Source organism: Chanodichthys erythropterus, chromosome 10, assembly GCF_024489055.1.
Source record: "Chanodichthys erythropterus isolate Z2021 chromosome 10, ASM2448905v1, whole genome shotgun sequence".
NCBI lineage: Eukaryota > Metazoa > Chordata > Actinopteri > Cypriniformes > Xenocyprididae > Chanodichthys > Chanodichthys erythropterus.
Genome location: NC_090230.1, coordinates 28,763,100 through 28,786,761, shown reverse-complemented (window position 1 = coordinate 28,786,761; position 23,662 = coordinate 28,763,100). Strand labels below are relative to the sequence as shown.

Genomic DNA, 23,662 nt, shown 5'->3' with positions numbered 1-23,662 from the left:
GGTTAATAATTTGTACATTTACACTGAGTAAAACAGACTTCATATAAAGCGATCATCGTTATATCACTCACGGGCTGTGTGTCAAAACCTACTGATCCTGCCTGCATAGTACACGTCACGTGCGCTCGTGACACACGCAGTGCTGTCTCGATAGGCAGCTGCGCGCGCTTATTGAGGCGCGGCCCCGGTGCATTGTGGGCTGCTGGAGAAGCTCAGGGTCAGATTGTCGCGATCATGGCTGCTGTGTGTTTCTCCTTGAGCCGCTGCTGCGCTGCCGTTCACCGACCCGCGATCACGGTGAGCCACACTGATCTGATCGATCATCTGATGATCAGTAGAGTTCGAGCTCAGATCAGAGACTGTAGAGTTACAAACATGGGAGACTTGAAGAGATTAATATCGATTTAAGGTGTTATAAAGATGAGGGAACCTTTATTAATGGTGATTATTGTTGTCGTGTGAATATGAAATGATAAGGTGTGACTTATGATGTTACATATTTCATATTTTATCCATATATGCTACTGTGTATGAGTGCTGTCGATGTTAATAACGCTTAATTTATTAATTAACGCTTCCTCACAGTTACTGATTAAACTCTCAGGCGTTTAGTTGAATAAAACTCGATAGAGTCTGTAGAGTTACAAACACGGACTTCGGTAAAGTTGGTTTTATATTCGCACATTCGGACTTCTGATAAATTCAGACTTTCCAATAAATGTGCATTAAATTAATGTTTGCGAATTTTAAGCAGCGACATGATATTGACAACCAACGATTGTCAACTTACAACATTTTTCACAGTCGATCAAAATACGCAAGTATTTAATGGCATATTTACTTGTGAATGTCCACTGAATCTCCAATGTAGTGTGATTAACAAGCTATTGAATACCGATGTCCGAATGTGCGAATATAAAACCAGCTTTACCCAAGTCAAACACGGGAGTCTTGAAGAGATTACTATTGATTTATTGTGTCACAAAAATGAGGGAAACTTTATTGTGATTAATGTTGTGTTACGCGATTGTGAAATGGCAAGGTGAGAGCACTTATGATGTTACATATTTCATATTTATCCATGTATGCTTTTGTATATGAGTGCTGTCGATGTTAATAATGCTTATTTATTAATTAATGCTTCCTCACAGTTACTGACTAAAGCTCTCTCAGGCGTTTAGTTAAATAAAACTCATTCAGTTCATTATTGATCGATGTTTTGAGTCTTAATTAAGAGTGTTTCATGTTTACTGTGTTTGGTAACAGTGTCAGTGATGTAATCAGAGTGTAATTTCGTCTGTGGACGCTAGAGGTCAGACCAGCATCAACTTAAAGGATTAGTTCACTTTTAAATAAATGTTCCTGATAATTTACTCATCCAAGATGTTCATGCCTTTCAGGTTGAAGGTCCAAATGTCAGTTTCAGTGCAGCTTCAAAGAGCTCTACATGATCCCAGACGAGGAATAAGAGTCTCATCTAGAGAAACCATCGGACATGGGCTCTTTGAAGCTGCACTGAAACTGACATTTGGACCTTCAACCCGTTGAACCCCAGTGAAGTCCACTATATGGAGAAAAATCCTGGAATGATTTCCTTCATTTCTTTTCCACTGAAGAAAGAAAGACATGAACATCTTGGATGACATGGAGGAGAGTAAATTATCAGGAAACTTTCATTTGAAAGTGAAATAATCCTCTAAAGTGTTTCCTGTTCTCCAGGCGGTGCGGTTCGCACAGACAGCGGCGGCGCCGGCGGCTCAGCCCAGAATCAAGAAGTTCCAGATCTACCGCTGGGATCCAGACACCGCCGGAGACAAACCTCGCATGCAGACCTACGAGGTGGACCTGAACACGTAAGTCGAGCCGTCCGTGCGTCAGCTCCAGAGTCCGTGTGTCTGTCGACTGAGCTTGTGTTGTGTCCCTCAGCTGCGGGCCGATGGTTCTGGACGCTCTCATCAAGATCAAGAACGAGATGGACGGCACGCTGACCTTCAGACGCTCCTGCAGAGAGGGTGAGGAGATAACCCGGCCGCGTATGAACTCGTTCTGGTGTGTTTCGGTTCTGATCCGGTTCTGATCTGGTCTGCAGGAATCTGTGGGTCGTGCGCCATGAACATCAACGGTGGAAACACGCTGGCGTGTCTGAACAAAATCGACAGCAACACCAGCAAAGTGACGAAGATCTACCCGCTGCCGCACATGTATGTGGTGAAAGACCTGGTGCCCGTGAGTATCCGAACCGCTCCGTGTGTTTCTGTCCGTGTGTCCGTGTGTGTGAGACGCTGTGTGTGTCCTGCAGGACATGAGCAACTTCTACGCTCAGTATAAATCCATCGAGCCGTACCTGAAGAAGAAGGACGAGTCCAAACAGGGGCAGGAGCAGTACCTGCAGAGCGTGGAGGACCGGGAGAAGCTGGTAGGGTGAACGCATCCACACACACACACACACACACACACACGCGTGTGCAGGAGTGTCCGTGTTCTCACGTGTCCGTCTCTGTCAGGACGGCCTGTACGAGTGCATCCTGTGCGCCTGCTGCAGCACCAGCTGTCCCAGCTACTGGTGGAACGGAGACAAGTATCTGGGCCCGGCCGTCCTCATGCAGGTGAGAGATCCTCACTTCCGCTGTTCTTCTCGTGCACTGGTTCGCTGAACAGCTCAAAAACACTAGTGCCGTCGGCTCGGTTTGTCATGACCTTTCCGTGTGGTTTTGTGTTTGTGTCGCAGGCGTACCGCTGGATGATCGACTCGCGCGATGACTTCACCGAGGAGAGGCTCTCCAAGCTCCAGGACCCGTTCTCTCTGTACCGCTGTCACACCATCATGAACTGCACCAGAACCTGCCCGAAGGTAAACCGCACTGACCTCAGGAGACGTCTGACCGGCGGAGGTTTGTTTCTGATCAGAGTTTCTCGTCCCGCAGGGTTTGAATCCAGGCAAAGCCATCGCTGAGATCAAGAAGATGATGGCCACGTACAAGGAGAAGAAAGCGGCATCGGCGTAAACGTCTCGCGCTCAAACCGAAGATGTACAGACCAGCTCTCGCACACCTAGACACTCTCGACAGGACGAAGATCATGTGATCAGACCCACCGAACTGATCTGTTCATCACTCCATAAACAGACACGTGTGTATGTCGTTTCAGAGACGCTTGAGACTCATTTTATCTGGAGATCTCGCTGTATATTAAATAAATACATGCTTATAGTTCACAATGTTCTGTGTTTTTACTGACTTGATCTGAAAACACATCTATCAAACACTGAAACGTCTCCTCGTTCGGACGCTTATTCTAATGATCGAATCATAAATAAAGTGAAGATCAACTCAACACAAGAGGAAGTATGGAGTAAACGCGTATATTTGAGCTTCATCTTAGTCTAATTTCCAGCTTTTAAAATGATTAAAAGTGAAAGATTCACGTCTTTTACTGTACAGTACAACTCATACATCAACAAAAATTAAAGTAAAAATACAGCCACAATTTGTATTTGTCTTCTAGCTGTTCCAGCTAAAATAAAGCGGGTTTAGACGACTGCTGTTGTTCGGTGCATGAGGGCGATGAGGGTCACGTGACGAGCCAACGGTACATACAGCGAAAATAAATGTCATTTTCTGTCGAATTTGAACCACTGAATTTGTGGAAGTGAATTTATAAAGTGAAATAAAATGGACTGAAAATGTTTGGTTGTATTTTTAAACAGAATGAATATTTTGGCAGTGAAATCTCAAAGGTGAATATGAATCTTTGAATTTTTTAATAATGAAAATGTGTGTGTTGATGTTTTGAATTGAAATATTCCCAGCTTATATATACGACCATGTTGAATTTCAGATGAACATTTTTTCAGTTAGCTAGTGCAATTCAACAGGCTTTTTATTTCAAAAAACATTTGGCATTAATAAATGTCTATACAATAATGCTGAGAGTGAATTTCACCTGGAGTTCCTTTATAATTTAATAACATTTAATAATATCAATAAATGTATCTTAGAATTGGAATGTAGTGATCATGAAATGATATCAGAGTTATGACAAGAATCTGAACTTAATCTCACTGATTCTTGAGAGAAGAGACCAAACATGTTTGAGATGTTAGTTTTTATTATTGAATAACACATTATTATAAACTGATATATTTGCAGACAAAGGTCTCAGCTAATGAACATGTAAGGGAACAGGTTTTTCTGAAAATGTTTTCTTCTAAAAATGTACATTTATTCACTTCAGAACTGAATTTGTGTCAACTCCGTCAGACACATTAAAAAGAAGCTATTTTAATTTGATCCTCAACAACAGTGTAAAATACACATGACAAATATACAGCAGTAGTAGTAAAGTGAGATCTGTGTGTCTCTGAGAGAAATATGAACAATAAAGCCTTACAAATAAGAGTTTTACAAATCTGACACTGAAAGAGAAGCTCAAATAATCATCAGTATTTATTATGACAAAAACACACTTGAAGAATCTTTAAAGTTCAGCGTTCTGCTTCAGATTTAAGCACTTCCTGAAAAAGATGAACATGTAAAGCCATAAATGAATCAATCTCACCAATATTAATATATGCTGAATCAGTCATCATCAATCATGTACCTGATGTGTGAATATGTGCTTGATCTCCTTCAGCTCTTCTGGATCTGATGTGATAAAGCACAAGAATGACAGTAGCCACGCCCACCAGAGCAGAGAGGACCAATCGAATCACAGCTTCAGTAGGACCACAACAGTGGACTGAGGAATAAAAACATCAAAGTGAGATCAGCTCAGTCAATAAACGCTAATATCATCAGCGCTGCCGTACCTGAACATGTGTGACAGAGTTGAGTGATGTTCAGATGTTGAGTCTGGTGGCTGATGGGATTGTTCAGCACACAGCTGTAGGTGTTTTTATCCTGATATTCCACCTCCAGAGGTAGAGAGAGACTGATGCTGAGATCAGACACACTGATGCTGGACAATGAACTGCTTCCTTTGTACCAGGAGAGAGTCACATGACTCACATTCACCACTGAACACTCCAATGAACATGATGATGATGATGATGATGATGAAGAACAGTCTCTGCTGATGACAGGAACAGGCAGACGAGCTGAAAACATGAGAGAATAAAGAGAAATGAGGATGAATGAAGAGATTCAAGAAACATCCAGAAGAACCAAGATGATCAAAAGTAGAGCATTTAAAACTATTGAATAGAAAGTTAAATATAAACCTGCTGTTCATGTGAAAGTGAGAGAATTAGTCATTTGAACTCATTAGTCATGATAAGATACTTCTTTAGATCTAGCTGTAATAAATAAAACACGTGAAACTGATATTTAACTCACCGTAGACAATGAGATGAATATAAGAAGGCCAATTGAAAGTGTGGGTATCTAGTACATATTCTCCAGCATGTTTCATTGTAATGTTTGTGATGGTCAGAGATCCAGTTTGATTGTCCAGCTTCAGTCTGTCTCTGAATCTCCCATCAAGAACATCATCATATACAGCGATTCTGTCGACCCGTTTATTGATTTCAGCTAAGAAAGTGTTTTTAAACTTCCAATGAATCGGATAATCATCCTTTATTCCAGTAAGACCAGAGTCGAGAGTGACTGAATCTCCCTCCGTCACTGACACTGAAACAGGGTTTGTCACAGATAAACAGATTATAATGGTTTATTAAATTAAATAGTTTAAAATTAAAATTTTAAATAAACAATATCATAAATGAGCAAAAAGAAATAAAATGACGTATGAATTAATTTCAATTTTGTCATTAAAAACAGGTGAAAACATTTTTGAACTCACCAATGACAGCGAGATAGAAAGCAACAGTCTTATAGTTGATCTCTAATTGATATTCTCCAGCATGTTTCATTGTGATGTTTGTGATGGTCAGAGATTCAGTTTGTTTGTCCAGCTTCAGTCTGTCTCTGAATCTCCCACCAAGAACATGATTATTTACAGTGAATCTGTCGACCCGTTTATCGATTTCAGCTATTAAAGCATTTCCAAACCTCCACCGAATCAGAACAACATCCTTTATTTCAGTAAGACGAGAGTTTATAGTGACTGAATCTCCCTCCGTCACTGACACTGAATCAAACACACACATGGAGAACAAACAGAAACAGGTTCAACACAGATTAAGACACTCATTCATGACAGTAAATAGTTTGAAATTTATGAAATGAATATCATCATTAAACAAAAGAAGCAAAATTGAGTTTGGATTAATAATTGAATCTTTGTGATGATCAAAATATAAAACATGTGAAACTGATATTTAACTTACCAGTGACAACGAGAAAGATATGAGCTCTCTTATTGTTGAGCTGTAAGTCATAATCTCCAGCATGTTTCATTGTGGTGTTTGTGATGGTCAGAGATCCAGTTTGATTGTCCAGCTTCAGTCTGTCTCTGAATCTCCCACCAAGAACATCATCATTTACAGTGAATCTGTCGACCCGTTTATTTTTTTCAGCTATTAAAGTGTCTCCAAACCTCCATCGAATCACATCATTATCCTTCATTTCAGTAAGAGTAGAGTCAAGAGTGACTGAATCTCCCTCAAACACTCTCCTCCGTACATAATATATTACATCATCACCAAACCCTCCTGAAGAACAGAGTTTTTCACAGATTAAAGCTTTAAAATCACTTGATGTTGGTTTGATGAAGCTTCACTGAAATACTTTGAATCATGTAAATGTGACGTGAATAATATTCTGCAGCAGCACAAAGACAAAAGATGATGAATGAAAAGAGAAATAGATTTATATATGGATCAATAACTAAAAAAGACACTTTAATGTTTAATGTCACACTAAAACTAATGCTGTTGAGTATCTGAGCTTCATATTTATATTATTTTATTGAATCAATCCATAATAACTGAGTTTAGAGCTGAATTCAGACTTGATCTGACAGTAAAATCACAGTTCAGTTATTTCTAGATGAGACGAACTGTAACGTGTTTGTTCTGTTTAGGTTTAGTTTTCTCTCTGAAAACTCTTTCACTATCTTTCATTTAAACACTTCACAGCCTGTGGAATAAAGGATTTTCCCCCTGATTTTGAGAAACTCTGGCATCCTCAATCTTGGACCTGAAGGCAAAAGCTCAAACTCATCATACAGTGGATGCCTATAATCAGATATCATTTCATAGCTTTACTACATCATCTCTGATAAATGTGTTCTGAGTCTATCATAGTGATAACAAGTAATTTACTCGCAGTGCTTAAGACTCTCCTGAGCGAACTCTTTTGTTCCACCGTAACATTTCCAAACCAGCAAAAGCTCAAAACACTTTCAATACAAGAATTATAAACACTTTCAACAATGGAAGGCTTACATTAAATGACACCATCTTCCTCAGGAAGAATAATCTTTGCTGACCCTTTCTGTTCACAGTGTCAGTCCATTCATTAGTCCAAACTCAATGTGTGATCTAAAACAACTCTGAGGTGTTTATACTCCTCAACACTGAATCTGCTCCCCTTTAATAGTGTTCACACTCGCTGATGTTACTCCTGTCTGCTGCTGATGCCGTGTACACAGCCTAGTGCTGTCAAAATATTGATATTTCGACCGATACTGAAATATCTGAAAGGATACCAATCCTCCTTTCTGCAGTATCGACACACCAGACATTGCTCTCCTCTCCGACAACGAGTTGACACGCACCCTCCTCCTCTCCTTCAGTCGTCTCATGCTCTCCGGTTTAACCCTCGGGTGCTCCTCATTTGCGAGTCACACTTGTGTTGTTCGCAGTCAAAAGTGACCGAAACCCAAAATTAATTTTTTTCTCCCTCAGAAAAACCAATGTAATATATTTTTGTTCAATAATCTTTTTACTTTTTTATTTTGTATTTTGAGAGAACTGCATGATACTAATTAATATTTATGCAATAATTATGATCAATTTCTCCCATTGAAAATAATTTTTAAAAAATCCAGTATTTTTTCACTATTTTTTTTTTCAGTATTTCGAGTTAAAATAGAGTCTATGCCTTTAAAGGATTAGTTCACTTTCAAATAAAATTGTCCTGATAATTTACTCACCTCCATGTCATCCAAGATGTTCATGTCTTTCTTTCTTCAGTCGAAAAGAAATGAATGTTTTTATTCTACTTGCACTGCAATCGTTCCGTAAGCAGAATAAGGAAGGCGCAGGATATGCAGCGTAAGCTTTTTGAAGAATACGGAAAGCGGAAGCACTTGGAAGGCGATCATTTGTTTATATAAAGCAAATACATTTACATTTTTTTTCAAAAATGTCCAATGGTTTCTCTAGATAAGACTCTTATTCCTCGTCTGGTATCATGTAGAGCTCTTTGAAGCTGCACTGAAACTGACATTTGGACCTTCAACCGTCTGGAGGCCATTGAAGTCCACTATATGGAGAAAAATCCTGGAATGTTTTCATCAAAAACCTTCATTTCTTTTTGACTGAAGAAATAAAGACATGTACATCTTGGATGACATGGAGGAGAGTAAAGCACCGGCTCCATCCCCCTAAGACTAAGTCCCGCACAGTTGGGGACAGAGCCTTCTGTGCCGCGGCCCCTCGGCTCTGGAATGCCCTCCCTGAACACTTGAGGGCTCCACAAACGACTAATGGTTTTAAAAAGGGCCTAAAAACTTATCTTTTAAAAAAAATTCAATGTTTAAAACTCTTTTAGTGTTTAAATTTTGTGTGTTAGTTTTAGTTGGCAGTTGATTTTTAACTTAATTCCTAAATTGCTTTAACTAATTTTTTTTCCATCTATTGTAGCACTTTGAGACGCTCTGCGCCGAACATTCACCTCCAGTCCACCAGTGATCACCTCAGCAAACACCACCGTTACTCCTTCACCACCTGCATACGCCAGTCCCATGGCTAAACCGGCGCCCTTCTCTGGTTCGACGGAGGATTGCAACGGATTCATTCTGCAATGTTCGCTGGTCCTGGAGATGCAACCGCACCTGTACCCTGATGACCGTTTATAGGTAGCGTTCATCATATCACAGTTAAACAGCAAGGCGCTTCAATGGGCTGAAACTCTTTGGTCACAAAAGAATGCTATCACCCAGTCACTCACCAGTTTCATCGCCCATTTCAAGGAGGTTTTCATAAAACCTGCATGGGATTCTTCAATTGACCCTTCGCAAAGACCCGCCCCCCTTAGTTACTGTTGCTTTGTCCGACAAGTCATGGCGCTGTCATGCCACACACAGTGAAAAATACATCGCGGAGCAAAGAAGACACGGACAACACATCGACAGACAAGACAAATCAGGTTACCTATGATATTAAACAAAGTCCCAGCTTTCAAACTGTGTAGTTTTTTAAGAAATTCAAACAATAAAAAACATTTTGTGGCTCTTTAATGTGTCGTGACAGATCGCTGTAGCGCCTCAGCTCAAGCGGCTCGTGAACCGATCATCTCTTCCTACTAGTTCGTTTATAGCATCAAATAAACATGAATGAACATCAGAATCAATGTTGTTTCAAACGCGGAAAGATGTCAATATACACAATTTTTCAAGTTTAACTCCACCGAGGTTAACTCCTGGCTGCTTTGTCGGACAAAATGGCGGATTCGGTGTTCTGATTGGTTAGATCGCTTGCCAATCAAACTCCCGGCGAAGGGTCAATTGGTGAGCAACTGTATCATTTAAAACAAGGTTCTATGACTGTGAATGAATATGCTCTTCAGTTCAGGACTCCTGCAGCTGCCAGTGGGTGGAATGAACAGTCATTACTAACCACCTATCGTCAGGGTCTGGATCCACGCATGCGGTTGCATCTCGCTGCATATTCCATCGGGCTCGAATGCTTCATTCAACTCTCCATACGCTTCGCCACTCGTATGCAGTCGTGTCTCAAAGAACACCAGGGCCAGCTACAGTTTACGACATCCCTCCGCCGACCAGAATCTGTCAGCCCTCCAGAACCAGCTCATGTACCCATGCAACTGGACAACACTCGGCTGACGCTTACAGAGCAGCAGAGGCGGCTGACCCTAAAGTTGTGCTTATATTGCGATCTCCTGGGCATGTTATCCCCGCAGGCCCCATTCGTCCTCCTTGTCCCATGGTGAGTGCCATTCTTCCTCCTATAAATAAAATGAAGCCACTCACCACTATCTTAAACCTTACTGCTGCTGATGTTTCCATTGCAGTCAATGCACTCCTCAACTCTGGGTCAGCAGGCAATTTCATCTCTGGTGCCCTCTGCTGCCAACTCAAGCTTAAGACTACAGCAACGCCTTCCACCTACCAGATCCACTCAATAACAGGAAAGTCTCTCAGCCAAACACGGGTACATCACAGTGTTGGACCAATACAGATTCAAGTTGGAGTATTACACAGTGAACATCTACATGTGCTGGTTCTGGAGGAATCCACCGCTGACGTGATATTAGGGCGCCCATGGTTGGAGCAGCACAACCCTGTCATTTCCTGGAGAACCGGCGAGGTCCTGAAATGGGGATAACTGCTTTCCTAACTGTTTCTCTGCAGTACTACTACCATCATCTCCATGTTCTGAACATCTGTCTGTCTGTGCCACCTCCATTGAAAGTCCTGTGGAGAAACGTTCTGTTGACATCCCTCATTGTTATGCCCCCTTCAGTGACGTCTTCTGCCTGAAGAGAGCCTCCAAGCTGCCTCCACACTGGCCATGGGACTGTGCCATCGATCTGCTTCCAGGAGTTCCTTCACAAGTTCATGCTGGTATATATCGATGACATCCTGATTTACTCCCGAAGCATGGCCGAACATTGCCACCACGTTGTGGAGATCCTGCAACGCCTGAGAGAGTTCCACCTGTTCCTCAAAGCAGAGAAATGTTCCTTTCACCAACCCTCAGTGCAGTTCCTTGGATATAACATCGACAGCAGTGGCATCCGGATGGACGAGGTGAAAGTGGATGCCATCAGGAACTGGCCAACACCTTCTACCATCAAAGAACTCCAACGTTTCCTAGGATTTGCCAATTTCTACCGCTAGTTCATACAAGACTACAGCATCATCTCCAGTCCATTAACCATCCTACTATGCAACAGGCCCAAGTCTCTGTCCTGGACACCAGCTGCCACCCACGCTTTCATAACCCTGAAAGAAGCCTTCATTACCGCTCCCATCCTTGTTCACCCTGACCCAGAAAAACCTTTCGTCTTGGAGGTCGACACCTCAACCACTGGAGTGGGAGCGGTATTATCTCAGCAGCAGGGGAATCCAAGTAGACTCCATCCATATGCCTTCTTCTCCCGCAATTATGACATCGGCAACAGGGAACTTCTCGCCATCAAGTTGGCCCTGGAAGAGTGGAGGCATTGGTTGGAGGGTGCACAACACCCATTCCTGGTGTTAACTGACCACAAGAATCTGGAGTATCTCAGAGACGCAAAGAGACTTAACCCACGACAGGCGCATTGGGCACTGTTCCTCATTTCATTTTCAACATCTCCTATCGTCCTGGTCCAAAGAATGTCAAAGCGGACGCCTTATCTCGTCTCTACAGTCCTGAAGAAAACACCAAAGAACATGAGCCCATCCTACCTGAAAAACTCATTGTAAGTCCCATCACCTGGTCCGAAGAAACCATACCCTCCTCCAATGCTTCCACCAACACTCCGCCGGGTTGCCCGCCAGGTTTGCAATACATCACCGGGACACGGCGCACTCCACTCATCCCACACGTCACTGGGCACTGGCCACCCTGGGGTCAATGAAACTCTCTTGCTGCTGAAAGAGTGCTTCTGGTGGCCAAACATGGCAGCTGACGTCAGAAGGTACGTGCAGGGATGTAAGGAATGCACCATCTCAAAGAGCCCTCGTCATCTTCCCTCCTATAAACTCCATCCTCTGCCCGTTCCCAACATACCCTGGTCACACCTAGGAGTAGACTTCATCACCGACCTCCCTGCTTCCAATAACTGTACCTGTATTCTGGTGATTGTTGACAGATTCTCTAAATCTGTTTGTCTGATTCCTTTAAAGGTCCCATGACATGCTACTTTTTGGATGTTTTTATATAGGCCTAAGTACTGTAACTGAAGTCTCTTTCCCGAAATTCAGCCTTGGTACAGAATTTCAGCCACGGTGAGCCAGTCCCACAATGAGCTTTCCTCAGGACGTGCCGTTTCTGGGTCTGTAGCTTTAAATGCTAATGAGGAGGAGAGAGGCGGGGCAAGGTGGAGGGTGGGTGTGGCCTTAACCAGCTTGCGGCCACGGTACCAAGTGCTAATGTTTGCAGTGGATGTATCGTGATGGCTCGTAGACATGCAGTCCTTCAAGCGTTTCAGTTTGACTCAGAATCTGATCTGGATGGAGAAGCACCGGATGAAGAAGTTGCAACTCAAGCCCCCTTTTATGTCTATGTGTGCACGTGCCTGTCTGTCTTATCCGCCACAGCTGAAATCCACCCACATTTAGCAGGTTGGCGGGGGGTAAATGTCAAGCCCTGCTGAGAATGGTCAGAGAAGCCGGATTTCCTAAGCCGCTATCATCTAGTATTTCTGCTGATGTATTTCTGGTTCCCGAATTCATCTGGCCTTCCTTGGTGCTTTCAATGATGGCAGGGGCGCTATGGTATGTTTGGTGAACATTTGTCAAAATGGCTTTGAATAAGACTGCTGAACACAATTCAGAGCATTTTCCTGTTTCTAAGTCTGTTCCTGACCCAGACCTAGTTTGCAGATCTGATCCTGAGTCTGATCCTGAGCCTAAGTCTGAAACTGTTCTAGTCTATGATCTCCTCAAATCTGGCTTGCTGGTCTCTGGCTCTTGGTCCTGCTTCTCCTCATGCATCTGTTTCTGCTCCATGGTCCTGGCCCACCTTCATGTTGCCGGCTCCACCTCTGCTCTGTTTCCCACCGGTTCTTCTGTGTCGGAGCATCTAGAAGCTATCCCTTGAGGAAGGGCTATGTTTTACCTGCCATTATGTACCAGCAGATGGCAGCCTCGTCCATTATTGTCTCTGTAGACTGTTAATCCCAGAAGAATTTCCCAGAACCCATTGCTCATTATTAGTTTACTGCAGGACTATTCAATTAGCTTAATTTGAGGGCTGGATCATCAAACCGAAAAGTTGAGGGTTGTGGTGACGCATAACACTTTCAATAAATGAGCTAAAATATACCTTAAAAGTATTGTATTTACTTAGAAACGTGAAACCCAACAGTATACAGATATAAGACCATAAGTAAAAACTTAATAATTTACAGATTTGTACAACTATTGAATTCTAAAAAAAATATTAATTATACAAGCTCAAAGTTATTGGTAACAATTGTTTTATTTATTATTATCACATTATTATAGGCTTAAATGAAGATATTCTTGGTAAGCACAGGTAAATCCGTACTGGCTACTCTCTACCACTGTCAAATGATTGACACTTGGCTGTGCAGCGTAGATCAAACTAGTGAATCAACTCAACAACAGCGCGATTTGTTCTCTTGATATACGGTCTGTTTGTTTTACTGAGCGAGAAACCTCCTCAGATGATTCAGTGACAGAGCGGTCCGAACGAATTTTCCTCTCTATATCTTATGTGGGATATCAATCATCGTCCTGATTCCCTCCCAGACCTGTTTAGAATTTCCTTGTGACATTTTAGCCTCAATTTTTTGATTAAGGCCTTATCTACTTTAGTTTGTCTTTTGATTTCTCTTTGAAAGCTTTTTTCATCTTAATTAATAGTTGTTTAAATTTCTTTGATTCTTTTATAAATTTTTGTTGGTCCCACAAAGTACATTCAAAACAACCCTGAAGGCACTTAATACTTTCTTCATACCAAATCTTTAACAGTCCCTGTTATTTAAAGCCTGAGTTGTGTTCAGTTCATCGTCCGGTATCGTCTACGTTACGTGGTTGTGTTTCTCCTCATGATTCTCCTGTGTATTGTGAGGATTATTAGATTGAAGACTGTTCTTTGAGTTATTCCCTGAGTCGTGCGCTTCACTACAGCCACCGTCGCTGACACTAACAGTGAATGTTAATCTTCTCTAACTAATTTAACCAGTAATTTATCACATGGTACCAGAACAGACACAACTGAAGCCATAAAAACACATTTCAAACTCACCATCCAGACGCCACAAACAGAGCAAAACTAACTTGAGGAACATTTTCTTCATCGCTTCGCTGAAAAGCCCACGATAGTGACTCTTAAAATGTCTGAAAACCCTCAGATTGACCTGAAACACACTGAACTGTGATATTTATCTGGTTGTGTGTGAATCCTCCCATCCTCAGTTAGTTTCCGCTCACACATCCGTCTGCTTTACCGTCACGAAAATCAACAAGTTTTTGCTGATCTTACATTTTCAAATGAATTCTGGGCCTGAATGAAAACTAACAGCAGAAGAGTGAAATATTGGACTAGATATCTGAATCTACTGGTCTGTTATTTAGTGCTGTGAGCTGTCAATCATATTTGACCTCTGACCTGTGACTGTTATTTGACTGTTGATGGATTCACTTTATTTCAGTGTAAAGATGTTTAGTGTGGAGTGGAAGATTGTGATCTTCTTATTAGCAGGAGAGAAAATGAAGAAACGCTTCAGCCTCAAACTGCTGACACACACAGAGATGACAAACATCCAGCAGAAGCTGTTTATCCACCGACAGATCAAACCAGACACACTGATGCTTGAACAGATAAAATAAAAGAGAAAAACATCACAGGGTTCATTTGACGCAAAAGCCAGTAATTCACATGTATAACGTTTGCCTGTTTTGAGTTCTTACTAGATCCAGGAAGCGTGACGTTATATTTATTTTTGGAACAGATCGATCGTAGGCCTTATTTACCTGAGCTTATGTACCTCAGTGTTGATTATGCGCATGATTTATAAATCAAGTGAACTAAATAGTAAATTGTGCGCACAATTAGATTTTTTTCTTTCATGTCATGTGCGGGGCTCCGTATGTTCATAACATAATAATAATAATAATAATACATTTTTATTTATAAAGCATTTTACATTTTAAAGTAAATCTTAAAGGCAAACAAAGTCCAGTAAATAGGCAAGGATCAGGACAGGCAGCAGACGTTCACAGGGAATAAACAATCCAAACAGCAACAGATAAACAGTCCACAAGAAAACGCTCAGAAATGATCACCAAGGCAAATCGAGACTTCACGAAGTGTGTGTGTGTGTGTCTTAAATAGTGTGAGTGTGATGTGGTGCAGGTGTGTGCGCAATCACGCCCAGGAATGGGGGCCTATGGGAAATGTAGTCCGAATGGGAGATGATCAATATTCGGGTGATGGTTCCCTCTGGCGGCCCGGAGGAAGAGCCGCGGGAGCCATATTCGTGACAGAGCCCCCCCACCTGCGAGTGGCTCCAGACGTGAGGAAGTGGACGTTGGGGTCTACCACGTGGTTGAGGGGCCGGTCTCTCCGGGTGCGTCCGATGAAACTCTTCTATGAGTGATGGGTCCAGGATATCATCCGCATTGAGCCAGGATCGCTCCTCCGGGCCATACCCCTCCCAGTCGATTAGATACTGTAGTCTCCTACCCCGGCGCCTGGAATCCAGCAGCTCTCGCACCTGAAAGGCTTCCTCGCCTTCGATCATCAAGGGTGGGGGGTTGCGGGCCTCGGCTCCCTCAGACTCTCCTCTCGGACCCCCGGAGGGTTTTAGCAGCGATACATGGAAAGTGAGAGAAACACGGTAATTAGCAGGTAAGTCTAAACGAAATGATACAGGTGTAATTTGTCTGATAATTTGAAAAGGCCCTACAAACCTGGGAGTTTTCTGCACGGAAGTCTTAGATGTAAGTCCCTGGTGGACAGCCAGACCCATTGTCCCACGGTGTATTGAGGATTGGGGTGACGATGCCGGTCGGCCTGCATTTCCTGCCTTCTCACAGCGCATTGCAGGTGATGGTGAGCCAGATCCCAGGTCTCCTCGCTTCGTTGCATCCATTCGATTACAGATGGCAAGTTGGATGGTTCCCGGACCAGGGAAAAAGTGAAGGTTGAATACCCAAGACATGACACCAGTGGCAGGTTTTTGCAGAGAGTTTTGAGCATATTCAGTCCACAGCAGATAGCGGCTCCAGTCCAATTGGTTCTGTTGACAGTATGTGCGTAAGAATCTGGTGAGTTCCTGGTTCATGCGCTCGGTTTGCCCGTTGGATTCGGGGTGGTACCATGAGGTGAGACTGATGTTGATGTTTAGGTGTTTAAAGAAGGCTGCCCAAACCTGAGAGGTGAACTGTGGACCTCTGTCCGACACGATGTCCTCCAGCAGGCCATACAAGCAAAACACGTAGTTACACAGCAGTTCCACTGTTTCAAACGCTGTGGTTAGTTTGGGAAGTGGTATGAGTTGGCATGCTTTCGAGAAGCGATCGGTGACTGTAAGTATGGTGGTATGGCCTTGGGATTCGGGGAGATCGGTGACAAAGTCAATGGCGATATGAGACCAGGGACGTTGGGGAATGGGTAGAGGCTGTAAGCCCCGGCGGGTCTGTTAATGTGGTGTTTTGGAGGTTTGACAGGCTGAGCAATTGTTAATAAATAGTGTGGTATCTACCAGCATGGACTCCCACCAGAATCGGTTTTACAGGAGATGTATTGTGGCTGTGATACCCGGATGGCCTGAACTAGGAAAGTGTAGTAACTTGTCCCGGAGATGTGCTGGAATGAATGTGCGAGCTGGTGGGCATGCTGGCGGAGGTGCTGTTTGTTCGTTCGACTGCGTGATTTCGGTCATGACATCCCATTGAACCGGGGTGAGCAGTAATGTGTCGGGAATTATGTTCTCCTCGTTTTCCGCCTGTCCCACTTCCTCTGTCTGCCATGACAGCACATCCGCCTTGGTGTTCTTTGACCCAGGTCTGTAAGTTCCTGTGAACTGGAAGCGAATGAAGAACATGGCCCATCTGGATTGTCGAGGATTCAGGCGTTTAGCGGATCGTAGATATTCCAAGTTTTTGTGATCAGTGAGAGTGTCTTAACTGCTCAAGGGCTGCAGGTACCAATGGCAAAGGATACCAGAATTTAACAGTGATGTCGTTCAATCCACGGTAATCGATACAAGGCCGTAGACTGCCGTCTTTCTTTTTAACAAAAAAGAAACCTGATACTGCTGGCGATGTAGAAGGCCGAATAAATCCTTTGGCCAGTTCATCCTCAATGTATGTTTTCATGGCTGCTGACTCGGGTTGCAACAGTTGTCATAAACATGCATAAAACCTCCTTCATATTCATGACACGTGTCATGTCAGTCTTATGCACACCCCTTCAAGTAAAGTGTTACCCAAAAAACAATGAAAACAATCTAGGAATTAAGTTAAAAAAATCAACTGCCAACTAAAAGTAACACACAAAATTTAAACACTAAGAAAGTTCTAAACATTTTTAAGTCCTTTTTAAAACCATTAGTCGTTTGTGGAGCCCTCAAGTGTTCAGGGAGGGCATTCCAGAGCCGAGGGGCCGCGGCACAGAAGGCTCTGTCCCCAACAGTGCGGGTCTTAGGGGGACGGAGCCGGTGCGTGTTTGTGGAGCGGAGAGAACGTGCTGAAATCTGTGGAGTAAGGAGTTCTTGTAGGTAACTGGGGGCATTACCATGGATGCACTGATGTGTCAGAAGGGATACCTTATATTCAATCTGGGCAGAAATGGGAAGCCTATGTAAAGATTGAAGAATTGGTGTGTTGTGTTCATATTTACGCACTCTCATCAGGATCCTAGCGGCACTGAAGTTCTTACAGAAGTTCTGGAGTTTCTGGATGCTCTTGCTAGGGATCCCGATGAGAAGAGAGTTACAATAGTCCAGTCTTGAGGAGACAAAGGCGTGAACGAGTTTCTCAGCATCACGTAGGGTCAGTGTGGGACGGAGTCTGGATATATTCCTGAGGTGGAGAAAAAATGTTTTACGGAAATGTTTAATGTGGGCCTCAAAGGTTAAATGAGGATCAAACTTGACACCAAGATTGGTGACTAATGTTGATAGGGGAATGTCCTGGCCAGAGAATGTAATACAGGTTATGGAAGATGATCTGATCTGATGAGGGGAACCAATGAGGATAGCTTCTGTCTTTGAACTATTCAGCAGGAGAAAGTTATGAGTCATCCATGCCCTTATTTCCTCCAAACAGACAGTGACTGTGGATAGAATTGTTGATGAAGATGAGGATGATGAATGAGTGTCAGTTTTGATGTATAATTGTGTATAATCAGCATAACAATGGAAAGAAATCCCCAAACGACTGATGACTTTGCTGAGGAGGAGCATCTAGAGAATGAACAAAATAGGTCCAAGAACTGAGCCTAGTGGAACCCCGCAACCAACAGCATGTAAACGGGACCTAGAGCTTCCCATGGCCACAAATTCAGATCTATCTGTGAGGTATGACTCAAACCAGTGCAAGACGGTGTTATTGAGACCAACAGAGTGGTGCAGCCGTGGTCAACGGTGTCGAAAGCTGCAGAAAGGTCCAAAAGGACAAGGAGTGATGGTGAACCTGCATCAGCTGTCATTAGCAGGTCATTTGTCACTCTCACTAAGGCTGTTTCCGTGCTGTGGGCGGAACGAAAGCCAGACTGAAACTTTTCAAAAATGTTGTTGTATTTGAGGTGGTCTTGAAGGTGCCTGGCAGCTACTTTCTCCAAAACCTTCGAAAGAAATGGCAGGACAGTTGACGGTTGTGTGTGCATTTTAAAGTTTTATGACTTTATTGGGTTTTGACATGCTTCACGATGGGACACTGGACCAAAATATGTATGGTTAAACTATGTAATGTTAGTTTTATATCGTTAGCAACTAGTTAACCTTGTTTGCTTTTTATGTTAAATGAAACGTTAACTGTGAATACATTAATATTTATACATTTACTCTGTATTTAAACTTTATTTAAGTTAAAAATGTAAATACTTTAAATTTACTGACGTTTTGGACATCATGGACATTACAGTTTGATTTAGATATTGGTGAACACGGGGCATTGCTTACATTTATGTGAATTCACACCTGAACTGCTGTCGTCACCGGCGCACAATGAATTGTGGGATAGTGTAGACCGCAAAGTGTCTTGAGATGGACGCTTCCATAGACATTTAATAAACATTATATTAAACATTATATAATATATAGTTATTATATGTCTATGGGCGCTTTATTCTGCGGGAAACAGAGAGGTGCACTTGAAGTCTCGAATTACGTCAGCCCTCCTCGCGCCGCAGTGAATCGCACTTCAAAGGCCGCTTCCCTCCCCTTTTCTCAAGAACAGAATACAGTGCATAAAATTGGTATATTAAAATGTGTCGATATAAATATTATTTAAATGTCACTTTGTCAATGAAACAGCCTAATTTCTGTACAGCTTATTTTTGTGATGCAAGTTAAAAATGAAGTTGTACATTATATTTGTAATGTAATTTATTTGTAAATGAGCCGGAGTCATTTCTGTTCATGTTTTATGTATGTTTACATGTGTAAATATAAGAGAATTGTTCTGTTGATTGTTTATTTCTTTTATGTAACTTATAATTTTACATGAAACATTATACATATAACATACAATAATTTTTTTCATAATGTAAATTAAATGTTTTTACATTAAAATACATCATTCTATAGCTACTTAAAGTACCTTTTACAACTATTTACAACAGAACTAAGGTTTAACATCAGGAAAAAACTTTCATTTAACAGCACATAAATCAGAACAAAGTATATTTGTGTACACTTTCATTCGGCTGAGCAGGAGATGCTGGTGGAGCTGCTGGACCTGGATGGGCTTCAGAGACTTGCAGGGCTGATTCAATCGACGGCTGCCATGTAATATAAGAATAAAATAAATTAACTCACATACTCAAATCAAACCATAATATTTGAAAAAAACAAAACAGATCTATGGTCCATTCAGATTTTGTCTTAAAATTCTTGTCATGCTCAGCAGGTAAATTTTAAGATATGTCAGTGCAAGTTTATTTTAGTTAAAACAACTGAAACATGAATTTTAGTCTGGGACTAAACATTAATGTTTCTTTCATAAAGTGTTATAGTGTATTTTCACATATCCATGATGTCCAAAGACCAAAACGTCAGTTTTTCATAAATACAATATTTGTCTCTGATATGGAGTGCAGTTAAATAAACTCCTAAAGTACTGTACTTTAAATTTAGACTTAAATACAGATGATGCAAAAACTTGAGAAAATGAGATCCAGGCTGTTGATGACGTTGAAGAAAAATTATTCACTGCAATTAAATTTAGCCTCACACGCAAACTTTAATCGATATGAAAATATTTAATAAAAGGAGAAAAAGCCCCTCTATCAACGACTTTATACCATAACCATTGGGAAATTTACATCCCACTCAAACTCATGTTTTGTTCTAATCAGAAAAGATCGAATGGATTTACCCATTATGTCATAGACTGGTCAGATGTCAAAAATAGATACAGGGAATTTTGCAAATCTTACATTATTACATGTCAGCAGAAATAATAACAGATATATATTAAGTTCAAATGAGCAACTAATTCTGAAAAACATCACTTCTGCAGTACTTGGCAGACGTCCAATATCTAACCACAAACGTGTCGCCGTGACCTGTCACACTGGAACACTTGAAGAACAGTTCAATACAACAAGCATACATACTCTTAAAGATGAAATAAGAATAACCATAAGGGTACAATAAAGTGTCAATACTTGAAAATATAATGAGAATTAAAGGTGCCCTAGATTCAGAAATTTAATTTATCTCGGCATAGTTGAATAACAAGAGTTCAGTACATGGAAATGACATACAGTGAGTCTCAAACTCCATTGTTTCCTCCTTCTTATATAAATCTCATTTGTTTAAAAGACCTCTGAAGAACAGGCGAATCTCAACATAACACCGACTGTTACGTAACAGTCGGGATCATTAATATGTACGACCCCAATATTTGCATATGCCAGCCCATGTTCAAGGCATTACACAAGGGCAGCCAAAGGGTTTGTTCACCCAAAAATGAAAATTCTGTCATTTATTACTTACCCTCATGTTGTTCCACACCTGTTAAGACCTTTGTTAATCTTCAGAACACAAATTAAGATATTTTAGTTGAAATCCGATGTCTCAGTGAGGCCTCCATAGGGAGCAATGGACACTTCCTCTCTCAAAATCCATAAAGGTACTAAAAACATATTTAAATCAGTTCAGTGGTTCAATATTCATATCATAAAGCCACGAGAATATTTTTGGTGCGCCAAAAAAACAAAATAACAACTTATTTAGTGATGGCCGATTTCAAAACACTGCTTCAGGAAGCTTCGGAGCACAGATGAATCAGTGTAAACTTCTCATAGACAGGCCCTGTAACACAATGGCCAAATCCCAAGCCGGTACTCTCGTGCGTACTGCAGGTCTGAGCCTCAAAGTGCCACGAAGGAAACGAGATATATGTGGGTGTCTCCCCAGAGATACTCGGCTGAAAGGAGTGTGGTAAGCAGCTAAGGCCGCCACGTACACCTTTAGTGTGGAGGGGGGTGGAGGGGGATAACCCTGAAGGAAATCCAGAACTGCGCTGACTGGGCAGTTAACAGGATCCCACCGGTGATTTTCACACTAAGAAGTGAATAATTTCCACTTCAAGGCATACAGTTTCCTCATGGAGGGAGCTCTGGACTGGAGTACGGTCTCAAAAACCTCAGTTGAGAGACCTGAATCTATGAGCTGTGCCCCCTCAGAGGCCACGCCCACAGCATCCATGAATCCGGGTGGGGGTGTAATATCAGACCGCCCGCCTGAGAGAGAAGGTCCCTCCTGATCGGAATCTCCATGGGAGACCCGTCGAGAAGGTATATCAGGTTCGAGAACCATACTCGGGCCGGCCAGAACGGGGCTATTAATAGCAGATGGGCCCCGTCCCGTCGTACTCTCTCCAGAACTCCCGGGAGCAGCGCAATCGGGGGAAATGCGTACAGCGGTAGCCTCGGCTGTACCATAGCATCCAGCCCAAGAGGTGCTGGGCTTGACATCGAGAAACACAGTGGACAGTGAGTCATCTCTTGAGACGCAAGCAGATCCACTTGGGCTTCGCCGTGGTTCTCCCATAATAACTTCACCACCTCAGGGTGAAGTTTCCGTTCCCCGGGCCTCGGCCCCTGCCTCTACAGGATGTCTGCTCCCACAATTAGGTACCCTTGGATGTAAACAGCTCTGAGGGAGAGTAGTTTCCCTTGGGACCACAGGAGGATCTGATTCGCCAGCTTGTAAACTGGGCGTGATCTCAGACCCCCCTGGTGATTTATATAAGAGATCACCGCTGTGTTGTCTGATCAAACTAACAAATGCTGATCCCTGAGGTCTGGAAGGAAGTATTTCAGAGCTAGAAATACCGCCATCATCTCCAGGCAATTTATGTGCCACGAGAGATGATGGTCCTGCCACAGACCCCGAGTCAAGCGACCACTCATGATCACCACGTTAGTGTGATGCAATGACTGAGAGCTTCCAGCACAGGTCCCTGGGACAGAAACCAAGGTTGCTTCCATATGTTTAGAGCACATAAGCATTGCCGCGTGACTCTGATCATACGAAATAAATTCCCCCTCAGTGAGAACCCTTTGGTTTTGAGCGACCACTGTAGTGGTCTCATGTTCAGCAGGCCAAAAGGTATCATGTTGGACACTGCTGCCATAAGACCTAACAGTCTCTGAAACTGTTTGACAGTGAGTGACTGGACTAGCTTTATGTCTGAGACAGTCGATAGAATTGATGTTATGCGTACCGGAGATAGACAGGCCCGCATAATCATTGAATCCCACACCACGCCTAGATAAGTGGTCCTCTGAGCTGGAGATAGTACACTTTTCTCGATGTTGAACCGCCATCTGCTCTGACTGAGCCAGAATCAACCAATCGTCTATGTAGTTGAGTATGCGGATGCCCTGCATATGCAAAGGCGCAAGAGCCGCATCTACACATTTGGTGAATGTTCAAGGTGACAGTGCTAGGCCGAAGGGAAGAACCCTGTATTGGTATGCTTCGCCCCCGAAAGCAAACCTTAGGAACTTCCTGTGTTGCGGAATGAGTGATACATTAAAGTATGCGTCCTTTAGATCTATCGTGACAAACCAGTCCTCGGATCTGATTTGTGACACAATGTGTTTGACTGTGTAAGGCTGGTACAAAGATGGCTGAACCTGGAGAGCGCCATTTTCTGAGGGAACAAAGGTTCCTCACGAGAATTAACATTTGAACACTTTCACCTCCACGTCCGAGACAACACACCCCACTGAGTGAAGACAGAAGAGTCACTATTGACTGTAAAAATCTGTTTCCTTGCTCACTCTTCCCCTCTCTTTCCCCCTCCTCTCTTCCTAACCTCAGGACACTCCAAAACTCACCTGAACACCACTATCTAAATCAAGATGTACAAAAGTGTAATAATTCAGGTTTGGTATCACTTTTAAGATAAAATCACTTAAAATATCTTAAAATCCCTTTTAAGATCTAGAATCTGGAGTAAACACTGTATGCTAATGTGATCAAACTCCCCCCAGGTCCCTCACACACAAATACCTCCTGTATGTAAATTAATTGCATCTTCCCACAGAAATCAAAGAAGAATTCTCACCACTACCCTACATCCCTCAAAGAGAAGTCCCCAAATAATTATAATAATAAAAACACCATTTGGTAAATTCATAAGATATCTGGATATT

At 42.4% G+C, this 23,662-nt stretch overlaps 3 protein-coding genes across 5 annotated transcripts; 1 reads left to right on the top strand and 2 right to left on the bottom strand.

The window, feature by feature from the left end:
- The first annotated feature begins 142 nt into the window (after positions 1 to 142).
- On the top strand, positions 143 to 3,217 carry sdhb (succinate dehydrogenase complex, subunit B, iron sulfur (Ip)). Of its 3 annotated transcripts, none has more exons than XM_067397193.1 (8): positions 143 to 297; positions 1,720 to 1,853; positions 1,927 to 2,012; positions 2,090 to 2,226; positions 2,300 to 2,416; positions 2,505 to 2,606; positions 2,729 to 2,851; positions 2,925 to 3,217. In XM_067397193.1, exons 1-8 carry the CDS (start codon positions 235 to 237, stop codon positions 3,003 to 3,005), a joined length of 843 nt encoding a protein of 280 aa, XP_067253294.1. In that variant the 5' UTR covers positions 143 to 234; the 3' UTR covers positions 3,006 to 3,217. The 3 variants fall into 3 exon arrangements, with proteins under 3 accessions (XP_067253294.1, XP_067253295.1, XP_067253296.1); XM_067397194.1 differs by lacking the exon at positions 143 to 297 and adding an exon at positions 406 to 441; XM_067397195.1 differs by lacking the exon at positions 143 to 297 and adding an exon at positions 1,023 to 1,042.
- A 1,174-nt stretch (positions 3,218 to 4,391) lies between these two features.
- LOC137028428 (natural killer cell receptor 2B4-like) lies at positions 4,392 to 5,105 on the bottom strand. Its single transcript, XM_067397199.1, has 3 exons — positions 4,808 to 5,105; positions 4,600 to 4,737; positions 4,392 to 4,513 (listed from the first exon to the last, which is right to left on the bottom strand). The coding sequence occupies exons 1-3, from the start codon at positions 5,103 to 5,105 to the stop codon at positions 4,503 to 4,505; spliced, it is 447 nt and encodes a 148-aa protein (XP_067253300.1). The 3' UTR covers positions 4,392 to 4,502.
- Positions 5,106 to 5,241: 136 nt separating this feature from the next.
- Positions 5,242 to 8,921, bottom strand: LOC137028257 (contactin-4-like). Its single transcript, XM_067397024.1, has 4 exons — positions 8,771 to 8,921; positions 6,287 to 6,610; positions 5,800 to 6,087; positions 5,242 to 5,627 (listed from the first exon to the last, which is right to left on the bottom strand). The coding sequence occupies exons 1-4, from the start codon at positions 8,919 to 8,921 to the stop codon at positions 5,290 to 5,292; spliced, it is 1,101 nt and encodes a 366-aa protein (XP_067253125.1). The 3' UTR covers positions 5,242 to 5,289.
- Positions 8,922 to 23,662: the final 14,741 nt, after the last annotated feature.